This window comes from Rana temporaria, chromosome 9 (assembly GCF_905171775.1).
Source record: "Rana temporaria chromosome 9, aRanTem1.1, whole genome shotgun sequence".
NCBI classification, from domain to species: domain Eukaryota; kingdom Metazoa; phylum Chordata; class Amphibia; order Anura; family Ranidae; genus Rana; species Rana temporaria.
This window is the reverse complement of record NC_053497.1, coordinates 145,715,019-145,730,479: the sequence shown is the minus strand read 5'-3', so window position 1 is coordinate 145,730,479 and position 15,461 is coordinate 145,715,019. Positions and strand designations below refer to the sequence as shown.

The following is a 15,461-nucleotide window of genomic DNA, read 5'->3' as shown; positions in this document are numbered from 1 at the left end:
CACTGACAGCGTCCTGTCAGGGGAGAGAGGAGACGGATCTGTGTCTCTTGTACATAGGGACACAGATCGGTCACCTCCCCCAGTTACCCCCTTCCCCCACAGTTAGAACACAATGCAGGGTACAAATTTAACCCCTTCCTCACCCCCTAGTGTTAACCCCTTCAATGCCAGTCACATGTATACAGTAATTAGTGCATTTTTATAGCACTGATAGCAGTATAAATGTGAATGATGCCAAAAATGTGTCAAAAGTGTCCGATGTGTCCGCCATAATGTCACAGTCCCAATAAAAATCGCAGATCGCCGCCATTACTAGTAAAAAAAAAAATAATAAAAAATAATAATTCTGTCCCCTATTTTGTAGGCGCTATAACTTTTGCGCAAGCCAGTCGCTTATTGCGATTTTTTTTTTTTACTAAAAATATGTAGAATACGTATCGGCCTAGACTGAAAAAAAAAAGTTATTTTTTTTTTTTTTTTAAATTGGGATATTTATTATAGCAACAAGTAAAAAATATTGTATTTTTTTTTTTCAAAATTGTTGTTCTTTTTTGTTTATAGCGCAAAAAATAAAAACCGCAGAGGTGATCAAATACCACCAAAAGAAAGCTCTACTTGTGGGGAAAAAAAAGGACGTACATTTTTGTTTGGGAGCCATGTCGCACGACCGCGCAATTGTCCGTTAAAGCGACGCAGTGCCGGAAGCTGAAATTTCACCTGGGCAGGAGGGGGGTATATGTGCCCAGTAAGCAAGTGGTTAAAGGATAATTATATCCTCCTAAGTAAATGACATGCAAAACAATGTGAAAAAAATATCTATAAATTGTGAAAGAATATATAAATCACACCTTTACACAAATGCAAATAAGCAGCTGAATCTCTAACAGAACCCATGCACACTAAATAATGTGAAAAATAAATGTTAGAGATTCAGCTGCTTATTTGCATTTGTGTAAAGGTGTGATTTATATATTCTTTCACAATTTATAGATATTTTTTTCACATTGTTTTGCATGTCATTTACTTAGGAGGATAGAATTATCCTTTAAAGCGCTGCTTATATATATTGGCCTAAACTGATTTTTGGGGATATTTATTATAGCAAAGTAAAAAAAAATAATAATAATAATAATATATAAATATAAATATATATATATATATTAATGCTGTCAGTTAAACGCGTTATTAACGGCGTTAACACAAACCCATTTTAACGCCGTCAATTTTTTTATCGCGCGATTAAGGAGGTTCACCCTTTAAAACATTTTTTTTTTTGTCAGCACGTACCTCTTAACCCTTTCACGCTGACGGGACGTATATATGCGTCCTCGGCGTTCGGGGGTTATACCGGGATGATGCCTGCAGCCGCAGGCATCATCCCGGTACCGTTGTTTAGAGCGGGCGATCGGCTATCCAAACATAACAACCGATGCGGCTAAAAGCCGCTCGGTTGTTATGCCGGAGGAGCGGGAGGGGACATCCCCCCCCTCCCGCCGCCTTTCGCCGCTCTGACCGGGCCTCCCGTCCCACCGGGAGACCCGATCCTCCATCCGCCGCGTTCTGTGTTTAGGCGGAGACTGACACTAAGCCGTAAACGGCTTTGATTCAGTCTCCGCATTGAAACCACGGAAGCGGCGTCATGACGTCACTTCCGGGTTTCTCGGCTGCCAATGGCGCCGGATTTAAAAAAGTACACAGTATTCAGAATCGCCGTTTTCGGCGATCTGAATACTTTGAAGTGCAAAGGAGGGCTCGGAGGTCTTTTAGACCCCGATCCCTCCATAAAGAGTATCTGTCACCACCTATTGCTGTCACAAGTTTACATTCCTTGTGACAGCAATAAAAGTGATCAAAATGTAAAAAAATAAAAAAACACAATTTAATATTATAAAAAAAAAAAAATAAATAAGAAAACAAAAAAAAAAATGTTTTAAAGGGTGAACCTCCTTAATCGCGCGATTAATCGTGAGTTAACTATGACATTAATGCGATTAATCGCGATTAGAAATTTTAATCGCTTGACAGCACTAATATATATATATATATATTTAAAAATGTTCGCTTTTTTTGTAACTAGCGCAAAAAATAAAAACCACAGAGGTGATCAACTACCACCAAAAGAAAGCTCTATTTGTGGGAAAAAAGGGACGTAAATTTTGTTTGGGTGCCACATTGCATGACTGCGCAATTACCAGTTAAATTGACGCAGTGCCAAATTGTAAAAAGTGCTCTGGTCAGGAAGGGGGTAAAACCTTTCCAGGCTGAAGTGGTTCATCATCAGTGACTTCATCATTTTCCTCAAATCTCTATTTCCCACATGTATAGAGGATGTCCAGATCAAGGTACCATCTTAGACACATTCTGGATCGGCATCATTTTGGCATTGCGTCGCTTTGGTCTTATGTGATTTCTATGGTTTTTGTACTGTATTGGTTTTATGGTGTTATATTGTTGTTTTAATATTTGATTTTAATTGTGGTACGTATTTTATATTGTTACTATGTTAATTTATGCCTGTAACACTCGGTCCTGTTGTGAATTGTTAAGGTCTGGAAGCGTTTCGATACCTTCGGGTGATTCTACGCTATACAAGCAATAAACAATTTAATTGACAATTGCGCGGTAATGCGACGTGGCTCCCAAACAAAATTTACGTATTTTTTTCCCCCCACTTTCTTCTGGTGGTATTTGATCACCTCTGCGTTTTTAAATTTTAGCGCTATAAACAAAAAAATCCATCTGAATAGTGGGTGGCAGTGGCGCCGGTGATGCAATGAATCTATGTATTGTAGACTTGAGTGATGGCGCAGGGGAGAAAGGAGGTTGCGCTCCTACGCCCACTAGCCCACTATGGACACACCGCCGCTGTTCCAGTACAATAAGGCATAAAGCTTCTGGGGGGCCATGTTTTAAATGTTTTTAAGACCAGGTTTAATACCGATTTAATTCCATTCACTACAAATCCTGGATTAAAAATAAAAAGCATTAAAAACGCATTAACAATGCAGGTATAAGTAGTGGTGTCTACTTCAGAGATTTCCACCTTCCACAGGAATCGGTCAGGTATTGTATACACACGATCCAAGATGGAACTACATATACTGTAAAATAATTATACCTGGAATTCTTTAATAACCACTTAAAGGGGTTGTAAAGGAAAAAATGTTTTTCCCTAAATAGCTTCCTTTACCTTAGCGCAGTCCTCCTTCACTTACCTCATCCTTCCATTTTGCTTTTAAATGTCCTTATTTCTTCTGAGAAATGCTCACTTCCTGTTCTTCTGTCTGTAACTACACACAGTAATGCAAGGCTTTCTCCCTGGTGTGGAGAAAGCCTCTTGAGGGGGCGAGCAGGAGTGTCAGGAGTGCCACTAACACACAGCTCCTTTCTCTATATGAAAAGTAGAGAGTGTGCTGACTTGCCTGCTCTCCCCCTCAAGAGGCTTTCTCCACACCAGGGAGAAAGCCTTGCATTACGGTGTGGAGTTACAGACAGAAGAACAGGAAGTGAGGATTTCTCAGAAGAAATAAGGACATTTAAAAGCAAAATGGAAGGATGAGGTAAGTGAAGGAGGACTGCACTAAGGTAAAGGAAGCTATTTAGGGGAAAAAAATAATTCCGCCGTCACGGGTGATTCGCCCAGGACAGTCAGCCTGCCGCAGTATAATGATGGCGGCTGGTCCTTAAGTGGTTAAAGGGGTTGTAAATAGGGTTGTCCAGATATCGATACCAGTATCGGTACCGATACCGAGTATTTGCGCGAGTACTCGTACTCGCGCAAATACTCCCGATACCAAAATAGAATACTTTTTTTTTTTTTTGTGACATCGAACACAAATTGGATGGCACTGATAGGTGGCACTGGCATTGATTGAATGGCACTCATAAATGGATGGCACTGATAGGTGGCACTGATTGGGTGGCACTGATGAGATGCACTAATAAGCTGCCTCCCTGCACTGATGCACTAATGGGCACTGATAGGTGGCACTGGCTAGCTGCACTTTTGGGCACTGGCACCGATGAGCTGCACTGACAGTGATCACTCCTTCAATGATATGTAGTTTTCCAGTACCGTATGCTAAAAAACAGCCCCACACCATGATGTACCAGTTCTTCATAATTCTAAAGAAAATATCTTTGGTCTGTATTGTGGTTTGAAAACGGTCACATGACATTAAAAAAAAGTATCGGTATTCGGTATCGGCGACTACTTGAAAAAAGTATCCGTACTCGGTCCTAAAAAAGTGGTATCGGGACAACCCTAGTTGTAAACCTTTGTGTTTTTCACCTTAATGTAATTCATTAAGATGAAAAAAAAAACCCTTGCAGTGTGCGCCCCCCTCCATTTTACTTACCTGACCCCGAATCGCCATGGGCATGATCCCGCGTTGCGCTCTCTCCACGGCTTCTCGGCTCTTCATTTGATAGCAGCACAGCCATTGGCTCCTGCTGCTGTCAATCAAATTCAATGGTGCAGCTGCTAGGGGGCGGGGCCAAGGCCGATTCATACACTTGGCGGCTATGGACACTGAGTGTATGACAAAGGAGCGTTCCCGCAAGGTAACCCCCCCCTCGGAGAGAGCTTCCCAGAGGAGGTTATCTATTGTGGGGAGGAGCCGTCGAGGGACCCCAGAAGAGGATGTTCGGGGACACTCTGTGCAAAACTAACTGCACAGTGGAGGTAAGTATGACACGTTTGTTATTTAAAAAATAAAATAAAAAAATGGACCTTTAGTGTCACTTTAAACCCTCTGCAGTCTGTGTCCCCACTGGGGGAATCCCCCCTCTGATTGGCCATTGTCACCAGGGCTGAAAGCGAGGGAAAACCTAGAATGCATGTTGTCACTGACACAGGAAGTCAGTGGGAATCTTCAAGTGGGGTCACCTCTTCTGGTGACAACTAACAGGAAATTGCCCTTTATTTTGGAGAAATTTCCTCTCACTTCATGTTGTGTTTCCCAAACAGGAAGTGAAGGGAAATGTCCCTATTACAACATTTTAAGGGGTTTAACTAGGGATGCATAGGTGCCGATACCAAGCAAATGCTCCCCATATCCAAACCGATACTTTGCGGTGCGATTTGTGTCAGTACAAAAAGAATCGCAAGGAATCGCATGCCATTTGAACAGTGATCTGTGAATAATAAACCCTGGAGCTGAGTACAGGAATGGGGTCAGATTCAGCAATGCATGGACACAGTGTGACATGCAGGCAGAAGCACGTGCATGGATCTGAGTGCAGCCATTACACTACCTGCGCCTCACTGCCCCAGCCCCGCCCATTTGACCTGAATGCCCTGCCCCTTTGTGCCGATCCGCTAGCATACCCCTGATAAGCCCCCCATCTCTTGACACACCCACCCTGCGCCTCGCTGCCTTAGCCCCGCCCCCTTCGCTCCGATAGACTGACACACCGCTCTGCACCTCCAGCCCCGCCCTCTTTGATCTGACTCCGCTGTCACACCCCCCTCGAACTCACTGCCCTAGTCCCGCCCCCTTTGCCCAGACTCCGCAGTAGGCGTGTCCTGTCGCTCTCTGAGTCTCATGCCAAGTTCCATGTCTGTCATTCTCTTTGCCACACGCAAGATGGCGCCGCTGACACGCGGCTCTTTGGGCTTCGGAGGGGGCGTGTCTGGCGCCCGTAGCATGGCTCCACGGTACCGGCCTTTCCACGCGGTGCTCCGGTTACTGCCATACGAGTGCCGCGCCTGTCTGGGCCGAGGGTTCAGCGTGCAGACCGTTCCCGCCGTCAGGATGGAGTATCAGGTGAGCGCCTCCTTCTTATTGGGTGTATTACACGTGGCTGGCCTGCGGAGGGAGGACTACGAGTCCCAGCATGCCTGGCGGCGGCCTGTGCTGTGAGCACGTGTTCTGTGTATGGAGCTCTCCTCCTGTCATGTTCTGTGTACGGGAGCTTCTCCATCCCGCCTCTGACAGGACCAATGAGGGGTGAATTCACCCACACATCCCAACCTGCAAATACTCACTTCAGGGAGGTGACGCTTCGCACCGACGCCCACCAGTGCAGCCAATCAGTGTCCATTCGTGCCACCCCATCAGTGTCCATTCGTGCCACACCATCAGTGCCCACCAGTGCAGCCCATCAGTGTCCACCAGTGCAGCTAATCAGTGCCCACCAGTGCAGCCAATCAGTGCCCACCAGTGCAGCCAATCAGTGCCCACCAGTGCAGCCAATCAGTGTCCATTCGTGCCACCCCATCAGTGTCCATTCGTGCCACCCCACCAGTGCAGCCAATCAGTGTCCACCAGTGCAGCCAATCAGTGCCCACCAGTGCAGCCCATCCGTGTCCATTCGTGCAGCCAATCAGTGTCCACCAGTGCAGCCAATCAGTGCCCACCAGTGCAGCCCATCCGTGTCCATTCGTGCCACCCCATCAGTGCAGCCAATCAGTGTCCACCAGTGCAGCCAATCAGTGCCCACCAGTGCAGCCAATCCGTGTCCATTCGTGCCACCCCACCAGTGCAGCCAATCGGTGTCCATTCGTGCCACCCCATCAGTGTCCACCAGTGCAGCCAATCAGTGTCCACCAGTGCAGCCAATCAGTGTCCATTCGTGCCACCCCATCAGTGTCCACCAGTGCAGCCAATCGGTGTCCATTCATGCCACCCCATCAGTGCCCACCAGTGCAGCCAATCGGTGTCCATTCTTGCCACCCCATCAGTGCCCACCAGTGCAGCCAATCAGTGTCCATTCTTGCCACCCCATCAGTGCCCACCAGTGCAGCCAATCAGTGTTCATTCTTGCCACCCCATCAGTGTCCATTCGTGCCTGCCCACCAGTGCAGCCAATCAGCATCCTTCAGTGACCATTTGTGCTAGCCCACCAGTGCAGCCAATGTCCATTTGTGCCATCCCACCAGTGCAGCCCACCAGTGTCCATTTGTGCCACCTCATCAGTGACACCTCAGTGACCACCAGTGCAGCCTATCGGTGTCCACCAATGGAGCGCTCCCGGCTCTGTCCCGGCCTCAGACAAAGTGGGCATACTCCATTTGGCCGCTCGGGCAGGTCTGTCTGTGGCCGAGTCACAGGCCTTGCGGGTGTCCCGGAGCCGAATGCGGGAGACTGGGGATGTCTATCACCTCTGTCAGGTGTTCTAGCCGTGTGATGTGCCCCCCCCCCCCCCCCGTCTGAGGACATGGCACACTGAAGATGCTGCAATGTCAGTGTGTCAGGCCTTGTCACTCCTCTGAAGAGTGACCTGCAGTGTAAGCTCTTTAGAGGGGATTTTACAGGTGGTAACAATGAGCTCAGCCGTGTGTAGAGCCCGCCAGGAAGTCAGCATTGCACAGAGCCAATCACAGGCAGTGAGACATTTCTCCATCTCTGCAGCCACAGGTCGGGAAAATGTCTCACTGCCTGTGATTGGCTCTGTGCAATGCTGACTTCCTGGCGGGTTCTGATTCTTAGTAGTGAGGAGGTAATATGTCCCACAATCACATGCACTTCCAAGGCAGCCCCATAGACTTGCATTCATCACTACAATGAGCTGCTTCATTTTTGCTGCACACTGCTACAACTTCTCATGCAACACAAAGTCACATAAGTCAAATCGCATTCATTGGGTGTCATCTTAATTGCTGCGACTCAAGTCACAACGACAAAAAAATTGTTTCTTCTCTTTTCTGCGTCTTCCTTGTGACACGAGTGCCATAGACTGCAATGATAACATCACAAGGGGTGCAATACGTTGTTCCTTTGTGTTATCTTTGCCACTCTGGCTGCAACTCCAGAGGGTTTTATAAATGCAATAATGTGTGTCACACCCTGTTTTGTTATGATTGGCCAAAGTCACCCTGGATTAGGAGTGGGTGCCCCCTCTTCTTTCTAAAGTTGCCCCTGGACTAGGGGTAGGTGCCCCCTTTTTCTTCTAAAGTCACCCCTGGATTAGGGGTAGGTGCCCCCTCTAACTTGTAAGTTCACAAAGTCGCACTGCTTTGGGGTCACAGCGATGTGAACGGAACCTATGGCATGTGATGCACCCCATTGCTGTGCAAATCCCCCTCCGCCGCTATTCACCATGTACTACAAATCCCCCTCCGCCGCTATTCACCATGTACTACAAATCCCCCTCCGCCGCTATTCACCATGTACTACAAATCCCCCTCCGCCGCTATTCACCATGTACTACAAATCCCCCTCCGCCGCTATTCACCATGTACTACAAATCCCCCTCCGCCGCTATTCACCATGTACTACAAATCCCCCTCCGCCGCTATTCACCATGTACTACAAATCCCCCTCCGCCGCTATTCACCATGTACTACAAATCCCCCTCCGCCGCTATTCACCATGTACTACAAATCCCCCTCCGCCGCTATTCACCATGTACTACAAATCCCCCTCCGCCGCTATTCACCATGTACTACAAATCCCCCTCCGCCGCTATTCACCATGTACTACAAATCCCCCTCCGCCGCTATTCACCATGTACTACAAATCCCCCTCCGCCGCTATTCACCATGTACTACAAATCCCCCTCCGCCGCTATTCACCATGTACTACAAATCCCCCTCCGCCGCTGTTCACCATGTACTACAAATCCCCCTCCGCCGCTGTTCACCATGTACTACAAATCCCCCTCCGCCGCTGTTCACCATGTACTACAAATCCCCCTCCGCCGCTGTTCACCATGTACTACAAATCCCCCTCCGCCGCTGTTCACCATGTACTACAAATCCCCCTCCGCCGCTGTTCACCATGTACTACAAATCCCCCTCCGCCGCTGTTCACCATGTACTACAAATCCCCCTCCGCCGCTGTTCACCATGTACTACAAATCCCCCTCCGCCGCTGTTCACCATGTACTACAAATCCCCCTCCGCCGCTGTTCACCATGTACTACAAATCCCCCTCCGCCGCTGTTCACCATGTACTACAAATCCCCCTCCGCCGCTGTTCACCATGTACTACAAATCCCCCTCCGCCGCTGTTCACCATGTACTACAAATCCCCCTCCGCCGCTGTTCACCATGTACTACAAATCCCCCTCCGCCGCTGTTCACCATGTACTACAAATCCCCCTCCGCCGCTGTTCACCATGTACTACAAATCCCCCTCCGCCGCTGTTCACCATGTACTACAAATCCCCCTCCGCCGCTGTTCACCATGTACTACAAATCCCCCTCCGCCGCTGTTCACCATGTACTACAAATCCCCCTCCGCCGCTGTTCACCATGTACTACAAATCCCCCTCCGCCGCTGTTCACCATGTACTACAAATCCCCCTCCGCCGCTGTTCACCATGTACTACAAATCCCCCTCCGCCGCTGTTCACCATGTACTACAAATCCCCCTCCGCCGCTGTTCACCATGTACTACAAATCCCCCTCCGCCGCTGTTCACCATGTACTACAAATCCCCCTCCGCCGCTGTTCACCATGTACTACAAATCCCCCTCCGCCGCTATTCACCCTTGTCACGTGATGGTTTCGGTGTCCTGCAATGAAAGCCGTCATACGGGTGCGACTCCCTCCATTGGATTTTTGCAAGTTTAGGTGGAACTTGTATGTCGCCTGTCCATGAAGTCCCACAGATGTCTTCCAAGCCGCGCCTAAGGTTGGACTGACATGCGACTTTGGAATCCTGCAGCTTGAAGTGAAGTTGCAGATTTCAGTGAGACGGTCTGATGTGGGCCATTTACGTCTTTATTTACCCAGCACTGTACATGAAGTCCCTGCAGAGTTCATCGGGTAATTGATCTCAGTGGAGGGGGAGGGGCTGCTAGTGATATATTTATCTTTGGCGTGTTAACATTTACTATGCTGTGTGCTCTGTTTGTAGAAGGATCACATGTAGGGAGATAAGTCCTAGAATTACTCTTTCACTCACATGTCACAGGAAAAGAGTGCCGTATCAGAGGGAAAGTCTCTTTACTTACCAACACTCACTTCCCCTGCTGTGCTTCTCCCATGTGTAAGCTCTATGTGGGATGGTGTCAGAGCTTACACAGGGAGATGACCCGTCGTCCTCATGTGACAGTGTTCAGGCCTGGCTCTGATGAAGCAGGGGAGGAGGTGAGTATTGGGGGGTTGGGATTTAAAGAGACGGTCACTTTGCAGTGAGGGGGTAACTCCGGACTGCTCTGTAATGGAGAAAAATATTTCACACCTCGGTCTCAAAGCAGTCGGCTCTCCCCTTTTCAGTATGCTGGTCCTGCATTGTATGTGAGATCCGTAAGGGACAAACGCTTGGGGGGGCGGACATCTGGTGGGGAGGAAGACCTCAGGTCAGTGGAGGGAGTGAGGTAAGTACTTCTTCTTCCCCTAGGCTAAACAAGCATTGGTGGGACTGACTCCTGGTTACAGGACGGTACAGTACAGTCAGGGTACAGATCACTGCCCATCTCCAGACAACACTTACTCTTTAATGGCATGGGGTGAGATTAGAGCGTTGTTCAGTGTTTTCTGCTGACTGCTTTGTTAGGATGAGATCTCCTTTCATTTCTATAATTGGGGTATTAGGAAGAAGGAATTGAAGGTGGTCATAAGAACACTAAGGCAATAAAAACCAACTGAGGTTACAGCCTTTCCTGCTATTAAAAGGGGGGGGGGCGGGGTTTTGTTTGTTTGCTGTTTTTGTCCCCATTGGAGGGATTTGCACTTCCTGTCCCTCTTGACTTCCTGTCCCTCTTGACTTCCTGTCCCTCTTGACTTCCTGTCCCTCTTGACTTCCTGTCCCTCTTGACTTCCTGTCCCTCTTGACTTCCTGTCCCTCTTGACTTCCTGTCCCTCCTGACTTCCTGTCCCTGGTGCAAGAAATGCACATAACAACTGGACCATAACAAAGACCTGACAGAAGTTCTAAAGTTGGTTATACGCCATACAATATAATTCTACAATTCCTATGCAATCTTCTTTAGCTTACCAAGACTATAAAACAACATAAATAAGGCCAAACCTAAACAACCATTTGTATCTAATCAGACAGGCCCTCATAATACATAGTTGTTGGTGGATCTAAAGGCCATTCTACGGTCTTTATTTGGGTAAGCTCCTGCCATACTGCTAAATATGTTGTAACTGAACTATTATCTGCCAAAATATTATTATGTTTAGCTGCTGTTGTTTTACACACTCCTTCATACTGTATAATCAACCATGACTGCTCCTAGGCTGGAGCTCCCTGGCCTGCGGCCCCCTGCCTTCGCTTTCCCGCTCCCTGGCCTGCGGCCCCCTGCCTTCGCTTTCCCGCTCCCTGGCCTGCGGCCCCCTGCCTTCGCTTTCCCGCTCCCTGGCCTGCGACCCCCTGCCTTTGCTTTCCTGCTCCCTGGCCTGCGGCCCCCTGCCTTCGCTTTCCCGCTCCTCGGCCTGCGGCCCCCTGCCTTCGCTTTCCCGCTCCCTGGCCTGCGACCCCCTGCCTTTGCTTTCCTGCTCCCTGGCCTGCGGCCCCCTGCCTTTGCTTTCCCGCTCCCTGGCCTGCGGCCCCCTGCCTTCGCTTTCCCGTTTCCTGGCCTGCAGCCCCCTGCCTTCGCTTTCCCGCTCCCTGGCCTGCGGCCCCCTGCCTTCGCTTTCCCGCTCCCTGGCCTGCGGCCCCCTGCCTTCGCTTTCCCGCTCCCTGGCCTGCGCCCCCTGCCTTCGCTTTCCCGCTTCCTGGCCTGCGGCCCCCTGCCTTCGCTTTCCCGCTCCCTGGCCTGCGGCCCCCTGCCTTCGCTTTCCCGCTCCCTGGCCTGCGGCCCCCTGCCTTCGCTTTCCCGCTCCCTGGCCTGCGCCCCCTGCCTTCGCTTTCCCGCTCCCTGGCCTGCGCCCCCTGCCTTCGCTTTCCCGCTCCCTGGCCTGCGGCCCCCTGCCTTTGCTTTAGGGCTGCAACTAACGATTATTTTCATAATCGATTAGTTGGCCGATTATTGTTTAGATTAATCGGATAATAGCCTTAATGCACCAATTTGTTGTTGGGCAGATTACAAAACACAAATTGCCACAAAAACACATTACATGCCTTTCTGCAGCTTCCACATTGAAGTATATTGAACCAAAAAAATAAATAAATAGCACCGTTTTGCGTTAAAGTCCTTGCCCTTTCCAAATACGCAGCAGCTGAAAAAAAATCATGGATGTGAACGTGTCCCATAGGAAAACATGTAAATGAACTGTAGTAGTGTGTTTCTGCAAAAAGCACCAAAAAACAAAGGTGTGCCCCCTGCCTTCGCTTTCCCGCTCCCCGGCCTGCGGCCCTCTGCCTTCGCTTTCCGGCCCCCTGCCTTCGCTTTCCCGCTCCTCGGCCTGCGGCCCTCTGCCTTTGCTTTCCGGCCCCCTGCCTTCGCTTTCCCGCTCCTCGGCCTGCGGCCCTCTGCCTTTGCTTTCCGGCCCCCTGCCTTCGCTTTCCCGCTCCTCGGCCTGCGGCCCTCTGCCTTCGCTTTCCGGCCCCCTGCCTTCGCTTTCCCGCTCCTCGGCCTGCGGCCCTCTGCCTTCGCTTTCCGGCCCCCTGCCTTCGCTTTCCCGCTCCTCGGCCTGCGGCCCTCTGCCTTCGCTTTCCGGCCCCCTGCCTTCGCTTTCCCGCTCCTCGGCCTGCGGCCCTCTGCCTTCGCTTTCCGGCCCCCTGCCTTCGCTTTCCCGCTCCTCGGCCTGCGGCCCCCTGCCTTCGCCTTCGCGCTCCCAGGCCTGCCTTCGCTTTCCCGCTCCCCGGCCTGCCTAATAAGCAGAGGTGAATGCTGCCACTGGGTGTTGTGACTCCTGCAGCTGACTAAACACCATCTCCATCCCCCAGTGCGTAAAATATGTTGGGATGACAGCAAGCATTGGGTCTGTTGCAGGGAGCTTGTTTTTGACTGTTAATTTCCTTCTCTATGAAGGTGATAGCATTGCAGTCAGGAAGAAGGTGAAGTGTATTTGAGTTCAGATAAGGTGTCTTATAGTGAGGCATTCCTGTTTACAGCTGCAACAATACACGGGATTCTACTAGGCTCAATTCAGTGTGGGGGAAGGGGGCCCTAGGATGGGGGTGGGTAGAGGATGAGTTGGGTTACAGAAAGTGGAGTTGTGCTTTAGAAGGAGGAACAGCTTGAAGTAGCAGGTTCTGGTCAGTAAAACGCTGTAGTACCAACCAATAGGAATACATCTGATGGTGGTCATAAATATTGGAGGGCAATTAGAGACACAAGCACTGACCTCGGGCATCTTTTGCACACTACCAGGTCCCTAAACCTGAACAGTCACATTTATATAACCGTTCTTGTTAAAAAAAAAAAAAAAAGGTGTAAAACCCTCACCTTGTAAAACAGCCCATTCTGTTTAGGCTCCATGTGCACTGAAGCTCATAAACTGCAGTTTATTGGCAGTTTAAAAAAAAAAAAAAACATAAACTGATCTCTATGTTAGCCTATGTGCCCATGCAAAAGTTTTTTAGCGTTTTTTTATCCATTGGAAAAAAAAACTGAAAAACGCTAATAAACGCTATTGCAAAAATGCAAAACAAATGTTGAAAGGCTCCCTGCAAAGCTACTGGCGTTTTTTTTTGTTTTTTTTTTTAGCTTCTGTGTGCTGATAAACTGCAGTTTTATTGGCGTTTTGGCTTTTTTTTTTTTTTTAAAGACCATAAACTGAAATCTATGTTAGCCCAGGGCTCGACAAATCCCGGTCGCCATGGCGACTAGAAATAGTGTCCTGGCGACTTGGCTTGGAAGGTGGGCAAAATTTTTTTATTTTTTTTTGTGAAGTCCCCAGCTCTTCCTTGTGTGAGCTGGCGCCATCTGGTGGTGGCCGTTGGTATTACAAGTTAAGCATTACAAGTTAAACAGCAATTCTAATGTCATTTTTCACTATTTTCACTGCCTCTAATTAGAACCCCCAAACATTATATATATTTTTTATCCTAACACCCTAGAGAATAAAATGGCGATTGTTGCAATACTTTGTCACGCCGTATTTGCGCAGCGGTCTTACAAGCGCACTTTTTATTAAAAAATAAAACCGTAAAGTTATCCACATTTTTTTTTAATATTATGAAAGATAATGTTACGCCGAGTAAATTCATACCCAACATGTCACGCTTCAAAATTGCGTCCGCTTGTGGAATGCCGATAAACTTTTACCCTTTAAAATCTTCATAGGCGATGTTTAAAAAAATCTACAGGTTGCATGTTTTGAGTTACAGAAGAGGTCTAGGTCTAGAATTATTGCTCTCGCTCTACCAATCGCGGCGATACCTCACATGTGTGGTTTGAACATCGTTTACATATGCGGGCACTGCTCACGTATGTGTTCGCTTCTGAGCGCAAGCTCGTCGGGACGGGGTGCGTTTTCTGGCTCCTAACTTTTTTAGCTGGCTCCTAGATTCCAAGCAAATTTGTCAAACCCTGGGTTAGCCTATGTGCCCATGCACACCTGGGCGTTTTTTAGTGTTAATGAGCTTTGGAGTTTATTGGCTTTTTTCTGAACGCCCGACATTTGCGCTAAAAAACGCAAAACGCCGGAAAACACTCAAACGTCGGCGCCATCGTTTTTAGCGTTGTTTTATCCATTGAGAAGAAAAAAGAAAAAGCTACACTGAAAAACGCTGATTAAGCTATTGCAAAAACGCAAAAAAAAACGTTGAAAGGCTCCCTGCAAAGCTACTGGCGTTTTTTTTTATAGCTTTTATCAGCTTCAGTGTGCATGGAGCCTAAAAATTGAAATAAAAGGCAATACATTTGTGTGTACATATAAACAAACAAAAAAAAAATTATAAATAGTTTATTTTTTCCTTTTTATCCACATACCTTCTGTTCTCTCTTAGCTGCATATGGAGTTCAGAGAGCTGGGAGAGGAGACACAGCAGCACACTGATTTTCTTCCCAGTGAATGGCTGTGCAGGGGTTTGGTGGTGTCAGGACAAGTCTGATCATCGGAGGAGAGCAGGCTGAGTTCCGAGCACAGCTAGAAAACTGACCACACACACACAACTCGGATGCAACTGAATAGGAGTCGGTTCTGTCACGGTCCACCCAAAAGTGATGCTTTATTTTTGCTATTTACTGGAGAAATAATTCATCTGGCAGCAGGGTGGATTTGATTTAAATTCGCTAGTAAAAATTTTAAAGAGCAACTGTCATCTCTGTCCCGCAGCGTCTCCTCCTCCTCCGACCCGCTGGTGACTCACCGATGGTCCCATTCACTTTAATGGGACGGCTGGTGATGCGGCAGTGACACAACAAGGTGAGGGACGTGGCGGCAGCAACTGAGTGGATGCCTGCTAACAGACGCTGCCATGATGGGTCTGAAATGACAGGTGCTCTTTAAATGTAAAGAATTTTTCTTGCTGGTAGTTAGAATCTTTAACATTTGCAAACAAATTGAAGGTTTCCTATTTAGAATAATAAGCTGTCAGGTTAGTAAAACAGCGATACCAGAAGCGATTCAATCATACAGTTTGTAGTGTACATTGATTTGCAAAACAATGGGATAAAGGAATATTCCTGAACTTTGTTTTATCTCATGGTTACTGTGACATTGTATGAATGCT

General features: G+C 48.2%; 1 protein-coding gene across 4 annotated transcripts in view; it reads left to right on the top strand.

The window, feature by feature from the left end:
- The window catches only part of FPGS (folylpolyglutamate synthase), a 93,006-nt gene that overhangs the window by 25,783 nt on the left and 51,762 nt on the right, over positions 1-15,461 (top strand). The window contains exon 1 of one of the 4 annotated variants that reach the window (XM_040324757.1): positions 5,528-5,768. The exons of 2 other annotated variants lie outside the window; for them this stretch is intronic. In XM_040324757.1, coding sequence (XP_040180691.1) covers positions 5,547-5,768 — 222 coding nt within the window. In that variant the 5' untranslated portion in view covers positions 5,528-5,546. Of the gene's footprint in view, positions 1-5,527; positions 5,769-9,942; positions 10,040-15,461 lie in introns of those variants that run through there. One more of the 4 variants, XM_040324758.1, reaches the window with a different exon arrangement.